General features: G+C 33.9%; 5 protein-coding genes and 2 non-coding genes across 9 annotated transcripts; 6 read left to right on the top strand and 1 right to left on the bottom strand.

Moving 5' to 3' along the window:
- The first annotated feature begins 231 nt into the window (after positions 1-231).
- LOC105950648 (sterol 3-beta-glucosyltransferase UGT80B1) lies at positions 232-4,926 on the top strand. 2 transcript variants are annotated; one of them, XM_088815771.1, is made up of 15 exons: positions 232-589; positions 1,102-1,494; positions 1,584-1,726; positions 2,007-2,249; positions 2,371-2,482; positions 2,621-2,791; positions 2,893-2,956; positions 3,043-3,100; positions 3,216-3,393; positions 3,484-3,614; positions 3,723-3,825; positions 3,909-3,985; positions 4,127-4,174; positions 4,287-4,436; positions 4,534-4,926. In XM_088815771.1, exons 2-15 carry the CDS (start codon positions 1,179-1,181, stop codon positions 4,735-4,737), a joined length of 1,998 nt encoding a protein of 665 aa, XP_088671897.1. In that variant the 5' UTR covers positions 232-589; positions 1,102-1,178; the 3' UTR covers positions 4,738-4,926. The 2 variants fall into 2 exon arrangements, with proteins under 2 accessions (XP_088671897.1, XP_088671898.1); XM_088815772.1 differs by having other exon boundaries at positions 254-867.
- Positions 4,927-5,484: 558 nt separating this feature from the next.
- Positions 5,485-7,745, top strand: LOC105950797 (Sphingomyelin synthetase family protein). Its single transcript, XM_012974163.2, has 4 exons — positions 5,485-5,983; positions 6,405-6,799; positions 6,876-7,072; positions 7,144-7,745. The coding sequence occupies exons 1-4, from the start codon at positions 5,664-5,666 to the stop codon at positions 7,543-7,545; spliced, it is 1,314 nt and encodes a 437-aa protein (XP_012829617.2). The 5' UTR covers positions 5,485-5,663; the 3' UTR covers positions 7,546-7,745.
- Positions 7,746-8,920: 1,175 nt separating this feature from the next.
- On the top strand, positions 8,921-11,053 carry TY1 (thioredoxin Y1). The gene is made up of 4 exons (XM_012974139.2): positions 8,921-9,253; positions 10,064-10,152; positions 10,312-10,489; positions 10,686-11,053. Exons 1-4 carry the CDS (start codon positions 9,077-9,079, stop codon positions 10,746-10,748), a joined length of 507 nt encoding a protein of 168 aa, XP_012829593.2. The 5' UTR covers positions 8,921-9,076; the 3' UTR covers positions 10,749-11,053.
- On the bottom strand, positions 10,929-13,544 carry LOC105950775 (phospholipase A1-IIgamma). Of its 2 annotated transcripts, XM_012974138.2 has the most exons (4): positions 13,435-13,544; positions 12,875-12,940; positions 12,078-12,751; positions 10,929-11,721 (listed from the first exon to the last, which is right to left on the bottom strand). In XM_012974138.2, the coding sequence occupies exons 2-4, from the start codon at positions 12,876-12,878 to the stop codon at positions 11,116-11,118; spliced, it is 1,284 nt and encodes a 427-aa protein (XP_012829592.2). In that variant the 5' UTR covers positions 12,879-12,940; positions 13,435-13,544; the 3' UTR covers positions 10,929-11,115. The 2 variants fall into 2 exon arrangements, with proteins under 2 accessions (XP_012829592.2, XP_088671896.1); XM_088815770.1 differs by lacking the exon at positions 13,435-13,544 and having other exon boundaries at positions 10,985-11,721; positions 12,875-12,972.
- A 957-nt stretch (positions 13,545-14,501) lies between these two features.
- TRNAE-CUC (transfer RNA glutamic acid (anticodon CUC)) lies at positions 14,502-14,574 on the top strand. The gene has a single exon. It is a non-coding gene; the product is annotated as a tRNA-Glu (tRNA).
- Positions 14,575-15,924: 1,350 nt separating this feature from the next.
- On the top strand, positions 15,925-16,659 carry LOC105950678 (abscisic stress-ripening protein 3). The gene is made up of 2 exons (XM_012974045.2): positions 15,925-16,126; positions 16,245-16,659. Exons 1-2 carry the CDS (start codon positions 15,971-15,973, stop codon positions 16,404-16,406), a joined length of 318 nt encoding a protein of 105 aa, XP_012829499.1. The 5' UTR covers positions 15,925-15,970; the 3' UTR covers positions 16,407-16,659.
- A 9,432-nt stretch (positions 16,660-26,091) lies between these two features.
- Positions 26,092-26,164, top strand: TRNAE-CUC (transfer RNA glutamic acid (anticodon CUC)). The gene has a single exon. It is a non-coding gene; the product is annotated as a tRNA-Glu (tRNA).
- The last annotated feature ends 228 nt before the right edge of the window (positions 26,165-26,392 follow it).

Here is a 26,392-nt window from a genome sequence, read left to right as displayed (position 1 = left end):
AATTCATATATTACTCGATATAAGCCCCAAAGCTTGAGCCTATAGTAACAAATCGATGTCATATGAGTTTGAACCTTCAACAATGAGGTCTGATGGTATCTGATCTCGAGTCAACCCAAAATCGACTCACGTGGCCCGATAAGCGGGCCCGAATAATCACATGATTGAGTCCAAACAATTCCTCTTAATTTGAATATTCTTTTATATTCCAACGGAATCTCTTTATCTTTTAGGCCCATATCATAATCAAATTGGGGTTCCAACTTCCCATAAACAAACAGTCAGAATCTCTTGCTTGTGCCAGCTATGCAATTCGCTGTGCATTTATTTTCCACATTAAAAAAAGAATATTAATTATAAAAAAATACATCTATACTTTTTAATTACCATAAAATAAATTAAATTCGATTTTTTTTTCTCCAAGTCAATATTTCTTAATTTTGTCTTCCTGTCTTCTCCCATCAACACAATTCGGCCATTTTTCTTTTCTTGATTTCTTCTTAAGTAAAAAGAGTTTTAAATAATTGTGTCTTGAATTACCTAGTCCAAGATCAAGTTGAAAATTCTTGCCCGAAACTTCATTATTAAGGTTTTTCATTTCATCCTTCTTCTTCTTCTTCTTCTTCCGCTTTTCTTTGAATAAACTTTTGTAAAGCTGGGTTTTTTTTGTGCTACTGATTGGACGCCTTTTGATCGCCCCCCCCTTTTTTTTTTTTTTTTTTATAATTAATTTTGTTACTTACAGCTTGATTATGTATCTGAATTATCAATTGACGGCATATAAAATGTGAAATTTATGCGGAATTTCTTGAACTTTGTTTCTTGTCTTAAGTCTTAACCTAACACCGAGCACGTGGAATTTGTGTGGTAGGTGTATGAATATGTGTTAGGTTTGGTATTTGCTGTGTGAAAAGTTGCTTCCTTTTTTTTTTTTTTGTTTTTTGTTTTTTTTTTTTTTGCAGTCTTGAATCTTGATAAGTTTGAGGGTTTTCATTTCTAGTTGCTGATTTAATATGAAGTATAGTAAAAAAATATAGGATTCTTGAATTATTATTGTGGGTTCGAATCGAATCGTCTTAAGAATAATCGTCGTGTATGCAGATGTCTGAATCCATGGGATTGAGTCGTCAATTCGTGTAGTGGCTGAAAGGATTAATCTTGGATAAAACCCAGATGAAATGGATAGGATTGGGATTGATAATGGGATTGATAAATCCCCTCCTAGCGCATCGAGTGGGATAGGGAGTGAGGGGGGCAGTTTAATTGAAGCGACGAGCATTGATCTCAATCAAATTTCTTATCAAGAAACAAGTGGTACCAAAGTTCGTAGGACAAGTATGTTACATACATATGAAAATGCATCTATAGACGAGCAGTCCAATCAGTGTTCGACACCCGAAACAAAGCATCAAAGACCAAAATTAACGGAGTCGTCTTCTGTTGTCGAGGTTTCAAAGGGCTTCAGTCTTAGTCCATCTCTTGGGGCTCGAAGAGGTTAGTTCTCGTTCAGTCTTAGACCAAAATATTTGTCCGTTATTTTTTTTTACCGTTTTTTATAATATCTTTCCGTTGGCAATGTTAAGGGTTGGACTATTGTATCACGGCACCGGTGCAGAGAAATCTATTCCTTGAGAGCCAAGAATCTGCGATTTCGAGGTCTATGAGTGAGAAGAGGGGTACTCCTATGCCTCCTTTAAAGTTGGATCGACTCTCCGAACGCGAGAAGGTGAAAATCTCGTTGTACACAATGTCTCGAATTTTCCTCGTTTATTTAATGTTTCTGGTTTACATTTTATTGTGTTTGTTCATATGTTATGTTTACGCGTGTGAATATACGTAAGAGAAGACAAAACCGACAAAGATGCAGTTAGTGTGAATAGAAGCCTGTAATTTTTTTACGATCATGTTGGCATCTCAAAAGCGACGTTTTTTTTTTCTTCGTAAGCTGAATAAAGTGACGAAATCTTGAATGAAGCTAACTTTAATAATATTGTTTTATAATATAGAAAAAGTTAATCGTGGACTTGGTGAAGATCCAAAAGGATGGAACCGTGGAGGTTGACCTGACAAAGGATTCGCATGTAGCTTCGGAGCTATTAGAGCTTCGTCAAGTGGAAGAAATCCCGATTATCGTCGATTATATAATGACCGATTTTAATAAAACAATTCCAAAACTAAAGATTGCCATGCTTGTTGTCGGAACTCGAGGAGACGTTCAGCCTTTCCTCGCTGTCGCAAAGAGACTTCAGGTATAATTCGTTTTATTTAGTTTCTCTTAATTTTCTACACGAGAAGGTATGAATTAATTGTAATTAAAAAAATTGGAGCTAAAAAAAATATTTAAAAATGCAATCTTTATTGCGACTACAGGAATACGGTCATCGTGTACGATTAGCAACTCATTCGAATTTCCGTGGATTTGTGAAGTCGGCTGGGGTAGAGTTTTACCCACTTGGCGGCGATCCTCGTGTTTTGGCTGGATGTAAGAGGTCCTCAACGCATGCATATATATATATTTAAAAAATAATATTGTCATTGGAAAAAATAGTTAACTGAAAATCGTCAGATGTCACAATTGATGATTACGAGTATTTTATCGACTGAAATTTATTTAATGTAGATATGGCGAGAAATAAAGGTCTTATCCCATCGGCACCCGGAGAAATTTCGATACAACGTAAACAGATAAAGGCAATTATCGAATCTCTTCTTCCGGCATGCACCGAACCCGATCCAATAACCGGCAACCCGTTTAGAGCTCAGGCGATTATTGCAAATCCCCCTGCTTACGGTTAGTTATTCCAAACTATAATTTATAATATCTTTTCATTCGATTTTACAATCGAGATTCTGTCATTTTTTTTTTATGAATATTTTGTATCTTGTTATCAGGGCATGCACATGTAGCCGAAGCGCTCGGTGTTCCCCTCCATATGTTCTTCACAATGCCTTGGACGTAAGCGTAATTTCTTCGGGTTTTTTTTTAATTTATTTTAAATATTATATAAAAAAAAATATACTTACGAGTGTGGGAATAGACAGGCCTACGTATGCATTTCCTCACCCATTAGCGCGTGTACCGCAAAGTGCAGGATATTGGGTACGTTTTTCAAAATTATTCTTCGAATGCATTTTAGTTATTTCGATTAGATAACGCAACTCTCGATTTCCTAATGAAAATTCTCCTTGGTGTTTTTTATTTTTTTTAAATCCAGCTGTCGTATATTCTCGTGGATTTACTGATATGGTGGGGCATAAGAGGACATATTAATAATTTCCGAAAAAATAAACTGAATCTTCCGCCTATTGCATATTTTAGCACATACCACGGCTCGATTTCTCATCTCCCAACGGGATATATGTGGAGCCCACACGTTGTTCCCAAGCCAAATGGTAACAGCATCATTTCTTTTAATTGCTCAATTCTTTTATTTATTTATTTTCTTGAATCGTTACAACTCGTGTCATTACTATGTTTCGCAGACTGGGGCCCGTTGGTTGACGTAGTTGGTTACTGTTTTTACGACCTCGGGTCTAGATACCAACCGTCTGAAGAATTTGTGGAGTGGATACTAAAGGGATCTCCACCGATTTATATCGGATTTGGAAGCATGGTATGTACGGACTATACAATATAAACCATCTTCTCGTATGATTTCAATTTTATTAATATTAAATAAAAAAAATCATATAACAATATATATATTTGATTGCTTGAAAAGCCTCTGGAAGATTCGATCAAAACTACGAATATTATATTGGAAGCATTGAAGAATACTGGGCAAAGAGGAATCATTGATCGAGGGTGGGGAGACCTCGGTGCTCGTAAGTTTCTCTTACAGCTTTTTTTTTTTTTTTTTTTTCATGTGTAAGACTTTTTTTTTATGATATATTTTTTTTATTCGCAGATTCAAATATTCCGGACGATGTTTTCCTTCTTGTGGATTGCCCTCATGACTGGTTATTTCCTCAGTGTTCAGCTGTGGTCAGTTTGAACATTGAAGCTGCATTTTCGTTTTTGGAAATATTTATTTTTTATTTATTATTATTACTATTTTTTTTTTTGTACGAGAGAAACGTGTTGCCTATTTTCTGATGCAGTCGTATTTAAAATGATTTTATAAAGGTTCATCACGGTGGAGCTGGAACAACAGCAACGGGGCTAAAAGCCGGGGTAAGACAGTTTTTTTTTCTCCGATAATTTAAAATTGCGGGTTTTTTTTTTTTTTTTTTTTTTTTTTTGTCAAACCGTAACATGCAACTACTTTTACTCGTTATGCGTATAGTGTCCTACGACCATAGTGCCGTTCTTTGGAGATCAATTTTTCTGGGGAGAGAGGATCTATCAGAAAGGACTTGGACCATCTCCGATCCCCGTATCACAGCTCACCGTCGAATCTCTTTCTGAAGCTATTACATTCATGCTCCAGCCAGAGGTATATATGCGCGCGCGCGTGTGTGTGTGAGAGAGAGAGATCTAGAGAGAGAGTAATTTTATCAATTTCACAAATTGATATATGAATAATTTTGTAGGTAAAATCTCGAGCAATGGAAATAGCGGTATCGATACAAAACGAAGACGGGGTAGGATCTGCTGTGGATGCATTTCACCGCAATTTGCCAGCTCAGCTTCCTTTGCCAACACCACCGCCTTCGGAAAAAGACGAAGGCCCGAATCCTCTGCAATGGTTTTTCATTCAAATTGGAAGAGTGTGCTCCTTACCTTGTGGTTCTTAGATTATTATTCCATTGTACATAGGCAATATCTATTATTCATTTTTATTTTATTTGTTTTCATTTTGTATTGGTTGTGATAGAAGAGAGAGTGTATTTGTCCCCACATTTTTTCACTTGAGATATAGATGTAAGTTGTGAGATCACATGTATAAACCAAGGCTTGTTTTATTTCCATGTTTAAATCTTGTCGACGAATCATGACCGTTAAATTTTCTTTTGTTAATCGCTTCGGATATATGCGTGGATTGCTATTTTATTCTATGTTGCTTCTCTTCATATTCAAATTCATTCATTTTCCATCTAACTTTAGATAAGCGAATATGGTATTAGTTTTACGAATGTACGAGTATTTGTAGGTAGAAAACTAGAGAATACACTTCCTACCGACCTTCTAAGTCTTACACTCGATAAAACACACTGAGTAGTTGATGAATAGTAAATCTACATATATACCCATTTGAATGTACGTATAATGCATAGTTAGGGAAAAATACAGTTTTGGTCCTTCGAGTTTGCATCAATTTCATATTTAGTTCTCCATGTTCATAAAAAACACATTTGGTCCATCTGACAAAGTAACAGTAAATTGACAAAAATAACAAAAAAGATTAAACTATTGAAACATGATGGACCAAATGTGTTTTTTTTTTTTAACATCGAGGATCAAATGTAAAATCATTGTAAACTTAAGGAGTAAACAAAAACTGTAATATTACTTAACAATACTTGGGTGGTTAAATTTTGCTCGATGAAGTTCACCAGATATTAAATGGAAGTTGGAAAAAAATAATAAAATAAAAATAAAATTGAGAGGAAAAATGGTAGACTACTACTAGTTTGGACTTTGGCAGTTAATTAAGCATAGTTGCCTTTATACTATCAAAACCACTAACTACACTTTCCTCAAAAACCGCCGCCAAGGATAAATGCGTTCGCCGCTGATCTCACGGCGGCGGCCCCCCAGCCGCGGAGGCTCCGTCGGGCTGGGGATCGCTGCAATAGCATACGTAAGCATAGACTACCTCCGCCACCTGTCTCCGTCGTGGCACGAGCTTCTGCAGCCGGCACTGTGGGCGGTCCTCGCCATCGCCGCCGTGATTCGTGTCCCATTTTACAAGCACTGGTCACTGGAGCTACGCGCCGCCGTCCCCTTCATTCTGTCGATGATCTTCATGCTTTCAGCTCTCCTCCTCGAAATGATTTCGGTTCGCTCTGTTACCGCCGTTCTAGGTCTCGATTGGCACAAGTATGTATATAGATATACTGAGAAATTTCCTGTTAGGGTTTCGGATTTTGCTTTTTTGAGGATTGGGGTTATTGAAATGGTAGATTATTTAACAGATCACAACTTTCCTAAATTGAGGAGTAATTAATGTATGCTAAAATAGATCTGATTTGTGCCTTGAAGAAATTTCACATTTGTTACTATATATATAGCAACTTCAAATATAGTAAAAATTTCCACTTGTCAACTTCTTTATTTACTTGCTAGCTAAAACACAAGCTGCCTTCTTAATTGTTGGAAAAAAAATATGAAAAGAAAATTTTCTTTTTCACTTCATGTTTGTTGCCTCCGAAAAACAAACTCGGTTGTGGAACTTAATTCACATGTAATGAAAGTATTATTTCTCCTACAACATTACATAATTAATCTAATGTTCCGACAGTGCCACACCGCCTCTTCCTGATGTTGGCCAATGGCTTCTGTTGGCTCTGAACGATAAATTACCGCCAATCTTGGTCGAAATAATGAGAGCCCGTTTAATTGGATTGCACCATTTCTTGATGCTGTTTATAATGCTCGGTTTCTCGGTTCTATTCAACTCGGTAGAAGCCCCTGGTTTAGGCATAGCTGCAAGATACATGTTCACTATGGGCATCGGTCGACTTCTTCGCGCAGTAGCTTTTGTCTCGACAATTCTGCCCTCGCCTCGCCCGTGGTGCGCATCGGCTCGATTCCAAGTCCCCCGGGACCCACATCCATGGGCTCAGAAATACTACGTTCCTTACGCTAAAGATTCCAATGCTATACGTCACATCATTCAGCATGACGTGGCTTACGGTATATAGATATACATCCTGCTCTCTCGTTTCTTGTTTTTTGATTCTTGATTTGACTCTGCTATTTTGCTTTTCAGGTGTTGGTGGGGAAAACGTAGTTGACTTTCGACCAAATTGGGGGTCGATGAATTTTCTAGCCGATTTTCTTCGACCGACAGTTGCGGAGGGAGCTTCTCCGTGGTACTATCTTCTGAAAAGAGCTGGAGGAGGCTGTAATGACTTACTATACAGTGGGCATATGCTAGTTGCAGTCTTGACAGCTATGGCATGGACGGTATATATATATATACAAATAATATTTTATCAGGGTAAATTTTTCAATATTTATACAATTTAAAAATGCAGGAAGCATATGGAGGGTACACCTCAGCGCTTATCTGGATGCTGGTGGCACACAGTGCGCAACGAGAGATTAGGGAGCGGCATCATTACAGCGTGGATTGTATCGTAGCTATCTACATGGGGGTATTTTTGTGGAGGATGACTCGTGTTTTTTGGCCGATTAAGGATAATTCGAGATATAAACGGCTGAGTAAACTCGAGAAAGTTCAGAATGGATTAGTACAGGCGGCGAAAGATGATGACATGGAACGAGTGAGGAAGCTTCTAGAAGAAGTGAATGAGGAGGTGGGCGGTGGAGTTGACGAGAAGCCGAAAAGCGGAGCAATGTGGTTGTTTTCGGGTGCGACTATTTTCTTCACCATTGTTGTAGTTCTTCTTGCCTTTGTGTTGACAAGTGATGGTTGAATCCATGCACTCTTGAAACTGGAGTTTTCCACTAGATATGGGGTTTAGGTTTTACTGAATGTTTTGTAAGATGTAAACACGTGCTAGAGAAGTGCCTTAAGGTCATGTGCTTTATTTGCTATTTACACGTGTGATTTGTGTAAACTAGAATTTTGTTGCAAATTAAATCTCGAAACTATATACATGAATGTTTTTTGCAAGTGTTTTTTGTATTTACCTCATAGCGATTTCTGGTATGAAACTTGAGCAACATTCAAATTTTATCAAGTTCCAAAACACGCTTTTTTTTCTGAATTAGAGGGAAAATTGCATTTCACGCCCTAAAAGAATGCCTATTTTGCAGTTTCCCTCCTGAAAATATAAAAATGAGATTGTACATTTTTGAAATATACAACTCGGTGCACTTTGCCCAATGTGTATTTCCGGTTTAATTCATGTCAAAATTGAGTAAATTGGAATGGTAATTTCATATTTGAAGGCTTTAAATGTCATTTAATCCCTTTTCATCAATTTTGTCGATGAACAAAGAACAAATTTTGTCGAATTCGGGAGAAAATTGCGTCTAATTTGGAAGCGAATTTCATCAATTTGGGAAGATAATTTTGTTGATTTGGGAACCCTAAGTAACTCGGAAAAGAGTATTCTCAAACAGAAGATGTTAAATGACATATATGCCCTTAATCCGGTGAGAATTAGACCAAAAATACACATTGGGGAAAAGTGCACCGAGTTATATGTTTCGAACGGGAACAGTCTCATTTTTGTATTTTGAGAGGGGAAAATGCAAAACAAACATTTTTAAGGGGGTGAACTGCAATTTGCCCTAATATAAATCAAAACCTTTTATAAAGTCCGTATTGTTTTGATACAAAGTAATTAAATGATATTTTTTTTCTACATATGGTAAATAAATATTAGGGAAAATTACGGCTACCCCTGAGTTATGCTCAAATTACGAAACACCCCTTTCTGTTTGGTAATTGCAGCCATCCCTTAACTATGTACTATCTTACAAAAAAAATCCCTCAAAAGGTAAATTTAGGGATGTCAAATCGGTAAAATTGAACCGAAATTTCGGTAAGTCAACATTTCATACCGTTTACATAACAGAATATACGATTTGGTTCGGTAAATGACCGAATTGAATAAATTTAATGTACAAATATTTAAAAGAGGTTACCCTAAATATGATAATAGTTTCGTATGAAAAATCAAAATAAATACATTTGATTTATTTATTTTTGGGAAAAAAACATTTGATTAAATATATCACATATATTATGTTCAAAAATAATATTTAGTAATCTTGAAAATGATTTTAGAGTCGAGTTCAAAAGAAAATGATTTTAGAGTCTTGTTGGCGACTACTACAAAGACATATATTGCAATATATGTTATCTCCAAAAGAATATATATCTCCTTTTCTTGTTTATATATTATATTAATATTATATTCCGTCCAGCGTCGGCATAGGCCTGCCTCTCTTCTTTTATCACCTCCCACCCAAAATCTCAACACACACCAGAAAAAAATGGCGATTTCTGCAGCGGCGGCAGTTAGCATCAACATCAAAACGTCGCCGTGTTGTTCATCTTCCAATTCGAAGCTCGCCCAATTTTCCTCACTTCAGTTCCCCTCGGAGCTTCGCATTTCGAGAATTCGGAACCACCGCCTCAAATCGAAGCCCCGCCCACGAACACTTACGCTGGTAAATCATCTATTTTTATACAGTGAAAATTAAAATTAATTCGAATTAATTGTTTTGTTTATTGACTGTGGTCGGAACTCGGAAGTAAGTTTGAATTTTTCTCCTGATGTACTTTTATGCTGATGTATTCGAATGTATTTGATTCAGCTCATTATTGCAGTGTTTTTATATTTTGATGCATTGGTATGTCAAAATTATCTGATTTAGTTGTAGAAGATGTGCAAGCAAATTGTCCAAAATCGAAGATGTACAACCGAAATATTCGAGTTTTAGGGAAAAAACGAAAAGAAGAACTAATTGATGGAATGGAACTTTCTCAAACGGTTTCCGGCAAATAGATTCTTAGTACAGTTGATTTGTTTGGAACATGATAAACATTTTTATACTTGAAATATACTAAGGCCTCGTTTGGCTGGGGAGATTAGCTATGATTAACTAAATAATAGGACTTCATTTGATGGTTGGTATCCCAATAATTTGTCGGATCGACCCACAAATATTATGTTATCATGACTTATCTTGCCTTCTAGGCATGTTTTTTATTGAATCATCGAAGGTCCAATAATATGATTGGCTTTTATTGAATTAATTAATCTTATCTCGTCTAATCTTATCTTGGCAACAAATGAGGCCTAAGAAAATCATTTACTTGAAGGTTTGGAGTTCAAAGCCAATGGAAAAAAGATAGTTCCGAGTCGTTAGGTCCTAATGCACAAATAAACAACGGTCACACATATATACGTTACACACTACATTGGTTTATATAATATATGTCAGATAATTAGACTTCCAATATTTTTACTCTCTCAGGTTGCATCAACGAAGCAGAGTTTTACTTCGTTTGCTGAGTTGCTGGAGAAATCTGATAAGCCAGTGTTCGTTGACTTCTATGCTACTTGGTAATATCTCGTATGCCTTAGTACTTGATCTCTATCCTATTCGTTTTGATAATTCGATTGTATAAGAGTAGTAAAGTTGATATTCTATTAGCTAAAAAGAAAGGGAAAAAAAATAAAAAAATTGGATGTGAATATAATTTTGCTTTTACCGTTTTGTAGGTGTGGTCCTTGCCAGTTCATGGTTCCGGTTCTTGAACAGGTCAGCGCTTCGATGATTGATAAGATTCAAGTCGTGAAAATCGACACGGAAAAGTACCCCAGCATTGCAAATGAGTACGACATAGCAGCGTTACCAACTTTCATCTTGTTCAAGGATGGAAAACCGCACGATCGCTTTGTGAGTACTGTAAATGATATTATTTTGCTGGATTTTCTTGTCGGTTGAAGTTTTACGCTCTGTAACATTCGTCGATTCTTTGTTAGAGAAATGAACTCATCTTTTCATAAACAATTTATTTAATGATTCCACCTCTTGTCAATTGTTGATGATTGTTCCTTATTTCTCTAATTTTATACATCAATGTTTTTTTTAGGAGGGTGCAATGGGTGCAGACCAGCTCATCCAACGAATCGAGGCTTCGCTCAGTAAAGAGTAACAAATTGAAATACTCCAATTTATTAGGATTTATTGTGATTTAACAATTGAAATAGACATGGATGATGTCAGCACCCATTTAGTCGACAGAGTTGTGCCTTCAAACGAAGGGTTTTTAATTCTTCATTCGATACATCAAACAAAGCCAGACAGGTTCGAAATCGTGTTTTTACTTGTTTCGTTTTGTTTTTTTGTAACTCAGATATATGTTAAGAAAATGAACTTCACAGTTCACAGTTGCTCAAATTGACTGTTATTTATCACATTCTTGATATATTACATTTCTTGATAGTTTATATCTACTAAGATTCTTTTACGTTCTCGTTTTTTCCTTTAATTTTTTCTCGGATAAGGTACATAGAATTGGATCAAAAATCATCATGCTCGTGATCCATTAGTAACCAAGATCCATCTTCCTTTTGCACCATACCTTTATTCTTTTCACACCACCAAGATTCCGGGACGCAATGTTCATCTTTCAAGAGATTCATATGTTTATTAACGAGTGCAATATCTCTGTCAACCTCCAATTTGAAACCCCCTTTGCTGCCTTGTGTACCCGCAACGCCGTGCAAATAACCCTCCAAGGTATGCCAGCTGCTCAAATTTCCCGGCTTTTTTAAATAGCTCGATTCTTCTGTGTCTATGACCAATTCTTCTCCGACCTCGGAATATCCTATCAATGGATATAAAGGGACCACATCACGTGCGTTTCTGACGCGTAGAATCCGGAGATTCTGCAAGCTCGAGAAGAACTTCTGGAAGCTTCCGTTGCCTACTCTAGGGCTGGCGAAAACGAAAGCTGTGACGGGACAAACCTTGTTTGGCATGTCTTTAGGCTTGTTGTACCCTTGGGCAACAATGTCGACTGCGTTTAGGGTAGAAACCGCTGCCCCCATACTGTGCCCTGTTATAGTTATGCTCGTCTCCTCGTTCTTGTACTCCTCCACCAATCTCCTCACCTCATCAAGAACCTTGAATCCATCAAAAAAGAACGTTGGTTTATTGTTTTGTCTCTCGTTTTTCGGAGATTAGGGGTTGAAATCGAGTTGGAAATAACGCTTATGGAAAAGTTCCATTTTTTTTCTACGGAAGTGAAAAACTAATTCAATTCCTTTCCCAAAAAAGTATTCGGAAAAATCGGATTTTTTCGGAAATTGGAACGAAAACCTTGTTCCAAAATCGAAAATATTCTGATCGGAATCGGCAGAATTTGCAATTTCCATTTTTCAGTCGCATATAAACATAAAATACATAATAACATCGATATTGTAAGTGTGGTTTTTTTTTTTTTTTTTTGAAATTAAAATCGAATTCGAAATTCTCCAACCTGGTGTCTAGCGCTCGTCTTATTGAAAGGTGATTTAGGATCGTCCGAAGTGTAAATAGACCGCCACCCTAAATGCACCTTAGGTTCATCACCTTCGTTATTTCTCTCTCCGAAAATCTCGGGAGCAGAGACTAATTCGAACTGAAGATCATTAACCCATTCAAGATTTTGAATAGTTCCTCTCCACGAAATTAAAATATCCCTTCTGCCGAGAGCCAATTTTCCTTCGTCTGTGGCCACAGCCACGAACCCCATCCAGTTCGATTCTTTGCTCCAAGCCTCTCTCGACAAAGAAACAACTAACAAAGAATCGAGCACTAGCGATGATGACGTGGCATAAAAGTACTTTGTGACTCTGTACTTGTAAGGATTGGCCTTGTATTCGATTCCGACTTTCGATAAGAGGTCTTTCTTAGAGTACCGGCTTGCGCCTGCGTATTTCGATGCCTTTTCGGATATGAAAGTGTCGTAGGTCGCTTGAGCCATTGAGCCGTAGTGGAGTATGTATTGTCGGAGATTTAGGTCTAGTGGGTCCAGTAGGTCTTTCCAGTTGGTGGTGCCGCTTAGGAGCTGCCACCTTTCGGCTACTCTGGTGGTGGTTTTCGTCGTGTCGTCTGTATTTCTTCCGCCACATATTTGTCTCCCTTTTTTCTTGAGGTAACTTATCACATTACCTTTAGCCAATATTGTTTATGTCAATATCAAATATTTTTAATATGGTTTTATTTTTGTTATTATATATAAATATATATATATACAAAATGAAATCTACTGCAATAAAGAAAATAAGACAATACCCATATTGCAGTCTTTTTCTGGTTTTTTTTTTTAATTTATCTCCTGGAGCCAATATAGGAATGTTTCTGTATTACAGCACCACAAATAGAGAAGTTAATTTCTGGAGCACAAGTGAGTCTTGGAAAATATCTTTGGTTTATTACATTTCAGCCCCCTTGTTTAGTGTAATTGAAAAAAAAAACTCCTTGTATTATTAATAATAGCATAAACACCCTATGATCCAAATTTATTAGCAAACTACGCCCTAAAAATTGCACCATTTAGGGGGTTGTGTGCTAAAAAAAAAAGCATTATAGGGCGGCTTTTTTTTTTGCTAATATTTGTAACATGGAGTTTTTTAGCAATTTGGTATAACACAAGGGTACGAGATGCAATAAACTCAATTTATCTTAGTCAGAGAGGAAATCAGAAATTAAGTGCATTTCGCGTGTGTGTGTGTGTGTGTGTGTGTGTGTGTGTGTGTGTGTGTGTGTGTGTGTGTGTGTGTGTGTGTGTGTGTGTGTGTGTGAATTTATCTAAGGCAGAACTATGAATGCCGAAATTGTAAATGAGTTCTTACAGTGTTTCGTTTCGTTTCGTTTACTTCAGCCTGAGAAGCTCTAGGTACTTTATGTGATTGTTATGGAACCAAATATATAGACATACATACATATATATATATGCATGTACATACGATTTATTACAACGTACCGGGGTTCGAGAATGTTTGTATAATCAGATTAAATGTCAATGTCTACTTTTACATTATTGGATAGAAAGGTCATAACTCAACCACACAAGCAACCTTTGTTCTCCTAAATCTGTCGATTAATTACGATTTACATCGCTAATAAAGTGATTAAGCACATGAAAAATTAAGTTAGTGACTATTAGTGCATTGAATTCGAGTTCCCTTTATACATTAATGGATGTGTCATCTAATTGTATTTGAGGCAAAAATAGTTTAATTGTTTGGAAAAACTAGCAAGTATGGCATAAAGAAGAGTTTCACAAGGCAAAGAAACTACACATGTGTTTAATATTATATATTCCTATCTTGATTGCTTCTTCTTTTGCTGTTTTTGGATGGGATGGATAAGTTGATGCGTAAAGGTGTAAATTAATCGAGTCGACCTGAATGCACGGTTGTTTGGGTATTTTTTTAGAAGTTATATTTGAGTCGGCCTGGAACGAGCTTTAATCGAGCCTAACATGAATTGAGATCGAGTGACTTGATTTTTTGTATACATATTTTGTTATTTTTCTTATAATCAAGCTCGGGTTGAGCTTCTTAGTTTAGTGAACGAAAAAAAAAAAAAACTGTTCAAGGTTGGTTCGTTTTGTTAAGGAATCGAGTTGTGAAATGAGCTTTCAAGGGTCAAATCAGTTCGAAGAGTTTGGTTAATGAACATAATCTTTTGAAATTAGGGTTCTTATGATGGTTTTTGTGAAGTCTACAATCCTAATGATTAAATCGTTGAAACCAAATTAAAGTGTAACAAAGCGTGATTTGGTTTCATTTATACCGATTCTTTGTTGCAATTATTTGTAGCAGATAAACATAACCGAAAAAAAGAGAGCAAATAACACAAATGAAAATCCTAAGTAATAATAAATTAACTCTAACGAAACAAGTAAAACCAAAAATCCGTTGTAGTCTAGTTGGTCAGGATACTCGGCTCTCACCCGAGAGACCCGGGTTCAAGTCCCGGCAACGGAAATTAATTTTTATTTTTTATGTTTTGTGCCTATTTCGTAGGCAAATAGCACTTAAACCCCTGTAGTTTGAGTTTTGTGCATATGACTCCCTTGTACTTTCAATATAAGCACATGAACCCCTTATACTTTGAACTTTGTACACATGACCCTCTTGACTTTTCATATAAGCACATAATCCCCTTTTTGCTTTATGCACATAACCCCTTGTGATTTCAATATGAGCACATGACTCCCTTGTACTTTTCATATATGCACATAACCCTCTTATGTTATTCCACTTAGTAAATAATCATGCTCATTAGGAAGATAATTATTTTGTAAGTACAAAAAGGTTATGTACATATATTAAAATACGAGGGGCTCATGTGCTATATTATAAGTAAAAGATGATCACATGCACAAAGTTCCAAGTTCAAACCACATGGAATAAGTGCTATTTTGTCTTAAATATACTTCCAATTGTTGCCATGTTTAATTATAACAATCAACAAAGAAATAGAGAATGATTGGTGGGAGATTTAAGACTTTTATGTCCCTTAATAACAAATAAACAAAATTGACAGGAAAAATAAAAGTAAGTCGCAATAAAATCTCGAAATATTTTTTTTACATGTCGATACGTATAAATGACGATAAATGCATATCTACTAAAGCAATCTATATTACCAGAAAATAGATCCAAAGAAAACTTCGATTTTTCTCGGAAACATTACCAATTATCTGCAAAACCGTTCAAATTAGCCTTTGTTTAAAATGAATTTCACCAAGTGTAACCTTATTATATTTATTTAAAGATTAATTATGCGATTTGACTTTAGAAACCAATCAAAGTTGAGTAACCACCCCCTAAACACGATCACTTGAACATTAAATAATCAAATTATCTCTTTTAAATTTCTCTCAACTTAAAAAACTCAAAAAAGTTAAAAAGACATTTTCTTCCTTCTAATATTCTTAATTAAATTCCGTAATTCACGGAATAGTGATAGTAACCGGGGGAAATTCTATGCTACACCTGGTGAATATAACCAGACACCCTAATTAATAAGATTCCCACTACGGGTTCAGTTATGGCCCAATGGGTTTTAGAAATATAATTATAAAATAAATAAAAAAGGACACATGTCAAGAAAAGAGCCACCCGGTGAAAATCATTGGGTGTAGCATCGTATTCCCCTAGTAACCGGAATTATAAACTATGGTACTTGTATAATAATAATACCATGATTACGTACCATTTATGCTTCTCACGACATGTTAGACTTGGACAAATGAATGTAAAAATAAATAAAATAAATAAATAAAAACTTATGACATTGCTTATAAATAGTGTAATCGAAATGCATATACATGTACCACAAAACATAATTAGCGAGTATTATTAAAATAATATCAACATGGCCGAAGAGAAGCACCACAGCTTATTTCACCACAAGAAGGAAGGCGAAGAAGAAGAAGAAGTAGTCCATGATTATGCTAAAGAAGAAAAACATCACAAACATGTCGAGCAATTGACCGGTCTTGGCGCCATGGCTGCCGGTGCATATGCATTGGTACGAACATCATCATCATTATTATTATTATTATTATTATTATTATTATTATTATTATTATTATTATTATTATTATTATTATTATTATTATTGATTAAATGGTGGATTTAATAACCAGCATGAGAAGCACAAGGCGAAAAAGGACCCGGAGAATGCACACAAACACAAGGTACAAGAAGAGATAGCGGCGGTGGCGGCGATCGGAGCTGCTGGTTTTGCGTTTCACGAGCATCACGAGAAGAAGGATGCCAAGAAGAAATCCGAAGAGTGTGATCCCTAGATCATATTTATTACTATATACATTCCTATTTATGTATCTCATTTCATGATGCAATACATGCATCCTGATAAATTGTGTTCATTTGATTCCCTCTCTTTTTTTTTTCTATTTCACCTCTTATATGTTGTTTGCCTTTTAAGATGATTGTGAGGTTATAAAGTGGCCTTGTGTTATGTGCCACGTTTGAAATAATTATTTAATTTTGTACCAATGTTTTCTAAGCGTATAATATTGTTTATTTCATGTCGATTTATTCTTATGTAAGTGAGAGAAAGGTTGTCTTATTGATTTGCTACTTTTTCTAAACCATAATATCATCAAGGGAGTAAATGTAACATTTTATCATTTACGATGGGTTAATTGTAATGTAATGTACCTTCTTTACATCCATTGCTAAGCTTATGGGTTCTTACACCTGATGAAATACACCATGTGGTTTTAATTTGTAGATGTACATAAATATATCTGGTGAAATACACGAATGCTAAGATTCGAGAGTTGTTGGGGAATGTCATTATTGTTAGGCTTCATGTAGATCTATTGTAAGCCGACAACCTTGATGTAAACTTGTTTTTGAATCTGACCATTGAAATCGAGTCAAATCGAGTTTAGCTCGCAATAAGCTGTCAGGGATCTATTTGCTTTTATTTGTTTTTATAGGGAGATCATTGCTAATTTTTTTAACACAAGAGTGTTTTCGACAATTAAAGATTTCACATGAGTGATTTTTGGCCAAAAAAAAAACGATTATAAGGGATAATAATGGCTTTTAAGTTTTAACTATTAATACCATTTTAATTGTGGAAAATAAATGCATAGCAAATTGCATAGATTTCACAAGCAAAATTCTAACTGTTACGTTTGGGGATGGGAAGTGGGAAACCCCAATTTGATTAAAGATTGAGTAAATTACAACCACAACCATCCCTGAAGTACGGTTAAATTACGAAAAAATTCTTCATATTTTGATAATTACATCTACCCTATCAGTAATGTATTTTCTTACACATCAATTCTTATGGTATTAAATTCCACGTAATCATCTGGATTCCGGGGAATGTGCTCTAGTTTGTACTCGTTTTGTGCAAAAATACAGTTTCTGATGCACTACAATTTGATATATATACAAGCCGAAAAGCGCATCCTATGATCATCTTGCTTCAAAATGTGAAGCTCGAATGAGATAAAACGGGTATAAACTTGAGAATATTCCATATAATCTAAAAAATTCTACTAAATTTGAAACCACATGGATTGACATGTAAGAAGATTTATAGTTGAGGGGTGGTTGCAATTACCCAAATAAAAGGGGGTTTACGTAATTTAATCAGATCTCAGGGGATGGTTGTAATTTACCCTTAAAGATAACGAAAATCCCGTTGGAGAATAAAAGAATATTTGAAAAATATGAATTGTTTGGTCAATTATATTATGTTTATATTTAAATGAATAATAAAATATATACGCGAAATATTTCACCCGGTATACATAGTGTGAACCAACTAATTGATTCATGTTGATCAAGATAACAAGATTAAATTTCTAAGCCTCCAAATTCAATAATCAATAGTATATTCATATAATAATTTTAGTACCATTCTTTTTTAGCACATAAAAAAAATTGGATCGCAATAAGTTGTATTCATTAGATTATTAATATGTTTTTCATAATCAAATATTTTAATGTTTATTTCAATTAATTAAGTTGGTAAACGAATATATAAATGATTTACTAAAATTACATATAAAGAACGTGTCACTAACTAGCTTTCGTAATCAAACGATTCAAACCTAAGAGCAACTCCAACCTATTGTTATCAAATGAGATTATCAAATACTCATTTGATAATCAGGATTATACTTTGATATCTCTATACAACTAGTGAATTCCAACCACAAGTATTAAAAAACAATTATGAAACAAATTTATGATTATTTATATATTATTTATTTTTTAACCATTTTAAATAACCATACAAACCGATTTTTCTGGTAAACTATCCTCAAAGTCAATATTAATCAAGTTCCTTCCTTTTCAAAACCGAAAAAAAAAATTATATATACATAGTGATTTTTCTTTTTCCCGTGGAACTTTGTTGAAGCTCTAGAGAAAAAAAAATCTGTTGAGATATTTTTGGGATTTTTTACAGTGGAAATTTGTTGAAGATGTAAAGAATTTAATTTTATTCTGTTGAGATTTTTACGTAAAGAAAAGAAAACTCAATTATGTTGAGGTTTTTCTTTTTTGAGATTTTTACGTAAATAAAAGAAAACTCAATTTTATTGAGTTTTTTCTTTTTTTCACGTGCTCCTATTTTTTAGGAGAATATTTAATAATTATTATTTGGGATGTATTTTTACCGATGAATGAGTTATCAAAATAGAACTCTATTTTAATAACCCATTAAGAGAGTTTTTAAAATTGGGGAGTCAAATGGAGATTAAGGGATTTGATAACTCATTTAATAACCCGTTGGAGTAGCTCTAAGAAAAGTTTTTACTCAGTAATTGAAATTCATAAACTCATTAAAATAGATTACGTAGTATTCCTCATTAATTGAAATTTAATGTGGCCCTAGGTGTTAGTTGTCAAACATTTGACATTACCAACATTTGATTTAAACTCTGAAATTACAAAATGCCATATCCCCAGTTTAAATAATTATTAAAACAAAAAATAGAGGTACCTCCATCAAAACATCAGGGGGTTATGTGTCTAATTTGATACGAGAAGGGTGCAAAAAGTTTAAACCACAAAGGATTTATGTGTCTAATTTCATACCATAAAAAAGTCATGTGCAAAATGTCCAAACCAAAAGGGGTTTAAGTGTTGTTTACCCTTTTTTATTTCTTTATTATTTTATGGCTATCAACTATTAAGGCGAATCCTATGTGTAATTTAATTAAAAATATTACAAATTCTACTACGCAAAGCTATAATACCTTATGTTGTACTCGCAATGGCCTAATAATGAAAATATTTTTATGGGTGTAATGTTTATGTTGTCCTTTGATATGAACTTTAGAAATATTATTATTTGTATGTGACCTATTAAAATTAAGATTAATGTTGAAAAATAAATTAAAACGTATCTGAATATTTTTCTTCTTTTAATAATGCATGATTTTTAGTTTTATCAGATTTTTTTTTTAAAGAATCTAGTTGTCCGTGCTGCCGGTTGAGATTAGACGGGACAAAGCAAATAAATAATAAGGTAGAAACACCGAGTAGGAAAAATTACAATCACCCCGAGCAATGGTCAATTTCCAAAAATCCTACTATGAAAATTAATGAAAGAGAGCATAACATGAGACATATTGACAGAATATAAAATACATAAAGTCCTACTAGGCTATAATTTCATCCACTCGCCGACACCAAATCAATTCCTTCGAAAGCTGCAAATTCCTTGTCGTTGGAATCACCCAAGTTGCGAAATTCAAAATTTCAAAATTGTAACAATTGTGGCTAGAATAGTCACCCTCAAAAGAATGATATCTATGCGTTTCTAGAGAGTAGAAGACAACATTATCATCGTGAATTTTAGGGAAGAAGATCTTGTTCGCCATGCTTTTGCTTTTATTGTCAGTTGTATACCCAAAAGCGGACGTGTGACTCACATAAAACACTCGATCCCCTAAATTTTCCACCAATTTCCACCTAAATTCATCCATGAGCTTAAATACTTTGACCTTTATTTCGTCATGAACAACAAATACAGCAAAAATAGCTTCCTCTCCGCCAGGCTTGATCAAGAAATGTTCTTTAATAATCATGTTTTTACGAAGCCGACGTTTCTTCAAGCACCTTGAATAGATAACCAATGACCAAACAACATTATTCATATCAAAGACTGCCACATTTCCTTTAACATCCAAAAAATATATTTTTCCATCATGCAAAATTGGTGGACATGCACGTGACAGATTGAATTCCAATAAGTACACAGTTGTGGGAAGTTGGCGGGTGGAAAAAAGAGATTGTAGTAAAGTGAGAATCGCTCGGGATGGGGGGAGCTCAATCGTCTGATTGTTAAGAGGATCGTAGAGAAAAAGAGTTTGTTCATCTGAAGACATCATGAGCATCCACCCATGATTGAAGAAGCGTACTACTGCATTTTTTAGCAATTTGGGGAATTTCACGCGAAGAAAGCTGTTGTGTTGTAAATATTTCACGCGAAGAAAGCTGTCGTACTATCTTTCTTACTTTCTTTTATTTATTGGGTCATTTAATGGGTCTGTGATTCCGCCGCTGCCCTAGAAAACTGTTCAATCTGTAAGCTTTCCATTTGTGGATTTCCTTCTATTTGTTAATTCTACATAGTGTTGTTTTCCCTGTCTACTTATCTCACTTTTTAAATAGATGTTTCCTTCTATTCTGAATTTTATATATGTATCACGTTTGATTTTGTCTAATCTTTAGGGGATTTTTTCTTATTGTGTTTGAGATTTGGGAATTTTATTCTACATATTCACATGATTTGGAAATTATGAATGCTGTTGAGTTTAATGCTTTTTAATCAATGAATGCATTAATTAATGAATGCAGCAATGAATTGTAGTTAATTAATGTTGTTTACACAATGGGCAAACGACGCAAGCACAGAAAATGCCCTATATGATTTGGGAATTATGAATGCTATTGAGTTTAATGCTTTTTAATCAATGAATGCAGAAATGAATTGTAGTCAAGCCCAGAAAATGTCCTAAATGATTTGGGAATTATAAATGATGTTGAGTTTAATGTTTTTTAATCAATGAATGCATTAATTAATGAATGCAGAAATGAATTGTAGTTGATTAATGCTGTTTACAGAATGGGCAAACGACAGGAGCCCCGAAAATGCTCTAAATATCACAAAAGTGTTGCCGTGGCTGAATATACAATTCACATTGACATGTGCGTCCCTATTCCACCAGAAAGAAGGGTTCGCCAACGCACAATGGGTCGAGAGGCGGCTAAAAAAGAAGGAAACATATGAGGCCGCATTTCAAACATTCGGCTTTCTTTAATTTTTTTTTTTAAATTCGTGTGAACCGCTGGGTCGCCCGACGGTTCACGATTCACCTATTTCATGGTTCGCCGGTACACGGGCCGGTTCACGATTTGAGTACTAGTGGAGTTTTATCTCTGTACCTCTCATGATTTGGAGAAAACTCTTTAAAATTCAAACCAGAATAACATTACATTAAAAAAACTCATGATACATTATATAACAGCTTAATAGGGAATATTTTTTTAAAGAAATCAAGGGTAGCAGTTGCACACCTTGGAACCATCGTGGACCTGCCAACGGGCCCAATACGTTAATGCTGGAAAGTTAATCTCGCAATATATAAGGAAAGCCAACGGGCCGCCGTTTCATCACTAAATGGGCCAAGTAACCGGAATTATAAATACTTGCATAATAATACCATGATTACGTACGATTTATGCTTGTCACCGGAAATGGGATTTTTGATTTAGTGAAATAAATTGGTGATTTATTTGCTCTCTTGGATCTGTAATAAATCTTTACTTATTTTTAGGGGATTTCCATTTGTGAATAATTTTTGCATAAATTATTTTTTTTCGAACTAAATTGTGTGATTGCTGGTCTGTTTTTTTTGCGTGCAAGGCCGTTATGGGGAATGAACACAAGCCTAGATCGCTTTGTCCGAAATGTTTGCTTCTCTTTGAAACTGACAATGATGAATTCCGCTTACACAAGAGAAACTGTATTCATACGATTAGAATAGTGCAAGACTATTAGGGCAATTACACGCTCTTAATGCGGAGCGTGCGTGAGCAATAGCTGCGGACCAGGAGCGAGCAATTGCGGCTGAGGTTGCTGCTGCCGAAGCCGAAGCGGCTGCGACGGCTGCTAATGAAGACTCAGACTGATTCTTGATTTTGATATTAAATGTTTTTTCTAAATGTTCTGTTTGAAACTTTTCGATGGAGCTTTGTTGAGTTTTTCTATAACAAATGACTGACTGTTGACGTTAAAATGTTTGAAATTTTCGATGTGTTTTTTTATAATAAATATGTATATATCCCGAATTCCGGATCCTGAGTTCCCGTTCCGAACTCAAACTCATAACTTATAATATGTTAAAAATAACTTTAATATGTTTTAGAGCTTATAAATTCTTTCAAATAAGATGATATAGGAAATAAGATCTTTTTTTAAGTAAGTATATATATATATATATATATATATATATATATATATATATATATATATATATATATATATATGATGTTATATATAATAGCTCAAAATATGATGTGTGGAATTCAAACTTGGGTTACCACACACATGTAAAGCAGTCTAAACCACTGAGACAAGAAATAATTGTGAAATTACTTGCAAGATATATATATATATATATATATATATATATATATATATATATATATATATATATATTTATATTAGAGTTTTAATTATCATATTCACAATTATTAAATAATTTTAATTAAATTATTAACAAATATAATATAATATAATAATTGAAAGGACTTGAGATTAATCCATTTAAATCATACGATTCGATTCTAATATTTGAATAAAATGTAAATGTAAAAAAATGATTAAATCATATGATCTACAATTTAATTCTTACGTTTTTTAAAAATTAAACCAATTATTAAAAGAGAAATTACATCATAATATTTTGATTATACTAGTCATATATAATGTTATTTTGTAAAGTAAGAATATTAATTGAAATGAGATATAATCTATTTTTGTTAAAATAAACATCATTTATATTTTTAAATAATCATCTTATGATAAAATACTCAACAATATTAGTAAGTTCTTGTCAACAATAGAGGTTAGTCGATTTAAATTAATTGAAATGATTTATAATCTATTTTTTAAAACAAAAATATTATTTTATTTTTCGTTCGATTTTTTCACGCTATCAATTTTAATAACATAAGTGTAATAAGTCAACCCATTTGTTTAGATATTGAATTGATTCAATACTTTATATTTTTCATAGTGGAGATGATATTGATATAGTAATTAACAATAGATGTTTTGAAGTATTGAACAGTAATTTTATATATTTTTTTTAAAAGTTTCTTATATTGCATTTGTTAATTATTTAATTAAAATTATTTAATAATAATTAATATGAGAAATTTTTAATAATTTCAAAATAAAAAAAATCAAACTTCAATCTTTCTTTTAAATTAAATCGTAATTATTTAAAATTTTCAAAATTAAATATATATGCATTTGTTATTAGGGAATATTTTTAATATTAATGATAATGAACATGACAATTAATAATTTATTAAACATTAGTTATACAATTGTTATAATTATTTTATATATATATATATATATATATATATATATATATATATATATATATATATATATATATATATATATATATATATATATATATATATATATATATATATATATATATATAGTTAAGATTAAAGTTATTATAATTAACTTTTCCTGAGTGGTTAGTGCTCACTAATCCTCTTGGGCTACTCGTGTTCGAACCCCAAACGCTCCATTTTTTGTGTTTATTACATTGAAAATCCAGGTGGACCCGACGGGTCCCCCGCCGGATCTCGGGTCCGAAAAATCGGGACCTGAAATCGAGCCATACTTGGTCGGGTCCGGGTCCATTGTCAACGGGCCGAGGCAGGGCGGGGCAGTCAGCGGATCGGGTCCGGGTCAAATCCGGCCTGTGGCCGTGTCTAGCACAAAACGAAAAAGAAATAATTTTTTTTCTCTTAGGAAATCTTTTTTTCTATTAGTCCAATTACGACACTAATTACAATTAGGGCATATATATATATATATATATATATATATATATATATATATATATATATATATATATATATATATATATATATATATATATATATATATGGAATATTATTTACCTTTTATTATAGAAAAAAAAAAAGAATATAATTTAACTTCCAAACGATAATCCTCCTCCGTTTAGAATTAGAGATAGATCGTAATTAGAATTCCCTATTCAATGATTTTTTTTATTAATATTTCTGACATCCAATCCAAACGAATTAGAATTATCAAAATTTTATATACTTAATAATTTGACAATTATTTTATGGGATAATTAGCAAGACCCCCTCATCTAGGAAATGTAGTTAAAAAAACACCCCCTTCTAAAAATAATTAGAGAAAACCCCCTAGTTAATATTCCACCCAAATACTATTTTCATAATTCCAAAACTACCCTTAATTGTTCAATATACTCTCTCAAAACCCTATCTCATTTTTTATTTACCATTTTCCTTTATCGTTTTGCGTTTCTATCTTTTTCTCTATTCTCTGTTCTTTCTTCTTTGTTTTTTTTTTTTTTGCTCTCTCCGACAAATCTTCTCCTCGCCGCCGCCGTCGCAAGATGAAGAAATGCATAGAGTCTAACCGTCGGCGCCTATCAAAAGAAAACCTCGTATCGAACTCTAATTTGATAGCGATTCTGAGTTCGAATGCCACGATTGTTACATCGACGGCGAAAAGAGGTAAAATTGTCGATTGGAATCGGATTTTGATGGGTGGTGGTTCTACTTTGGTTGGTGGCTTTGTTTTGGTGATTTTGACCGTAGTACATGGTTCTGTTTTGATTGTTTGGATAAAAAACAGTTAGTATATGGAAGTGGGGTGGTGATGCTGTGGTGTGGCGACGACGTGGTGACGATGAAGAACAAATCTAGGGTTTTTTGGTGGGTTGTGGCGGAAGACGGCGCAGAAAAAAAAAATCGCGCAGACAGGGCCCTTAATCGACTACGTGGTTTAATCGACTATGTTCAATAGTCGATTAAGACTTAATCGACTATGTTCAGTAGTCGATTAAGGTTAACCGACTCTAGTTGTTAATTTTTTTTTTTTTTTGATTTTTTATTTATTGATTCCAATGTATAAATCAATTACAATGTTTGTATTTTTTTTAAATATAATTGATTTTGTATTTTTTTTGTAATTGTGATTTGTTATTTTTAATAATTAAATTTTTAATCGACTATCCATTAATAAACCTGATAGAGAAAAAAAATTAAAAAAATTAGAAACAAAAAAAAGTTAAAAAATAAATAATTTCCTTAATCGACTATGAAGCACAGTCGATTTAAGACTAATCGACTATGCTTCATAGTCGATTGAAAAAACGGAAAAACAAAAAAAACGCGGAGCGTGTGACTTAGTGATGAGGTGGTGGGCGAGGGTACAGCTGGAAAGCATAATAGCTGAAATTGGAATTGGGCTTTTCTCAAATGGTCTAAAATATTTTGAGTCTTTCCCCATTAAAAAAATAATGGGAGATTATGTCAAAGAGCCCCTTATTTTATAGGGCATATGACAAAATAGACCCATGAGTCTAGGGATGTCAAAAAAACTCGATCCGCTAGCTACCAGTGGATACCCGCCTCGTTTAAAACTCATTAAAAATGAAACTATTATGTTTCGGTAATAACATTTGATTCTTATTTTAGATGAAGCATAAATTAATTTGAGTAAAAATAATAGGGCAAAAATAGGGGGTTTTGTGATTAGCTCTTTAGCAATTTACAAATTTTAACAATTAGAATAAACACAGTGTCCCCAATGAAATAAACCCATATTGTTGATGCACATATACTAAACCAGAAAGTGAATTTACATAATAGATTTGGCACAATTAAAGTTGTTCATAAAATTCCGTTGTAGTCTAGTTGGTCAGGTTACTCGGCTCTCACCCGAGAGACCCGGGTTCAAGTCCCGGCAACAGAATTCCTTGTCACCATGATTCAGTCCCCATCTCCAATAATATATATATTATATATATATCACTCCATGAAAGATTCTCCTTAGCATACATAATTTTCTTTCCCAATTGAATCGGGCAATTATAAACATTATCGACGCGTTTGATTTTATTAATGTTATGTCGACGCGAATAATGTTTTTTTTAGGCAACTTTTACGATCAACTAGAGCATAAATATGTTTGAATCAGAAG

The sequence above is a fragment of the Erythranthe guttata genome, chromosome 3, assembly GCF_056151865.1.
Source record: "Erythranthe guttata isolate IM_541 chromosome 3, IM_541, whole genome shotgun sequence".
Taxonomy (NCBI): Eukaryota; Viridiplantae; Streptophyta; class Magnoliopsida; order Lamiales; family Phrymaceae; genus Erythranthe; species Erythranthe guttata.
The sequence above is the reverse complement of the archived record's forward strand: the minus strand, read 5'-3'. Positions and strand labels throughout refer to the sequence as shown.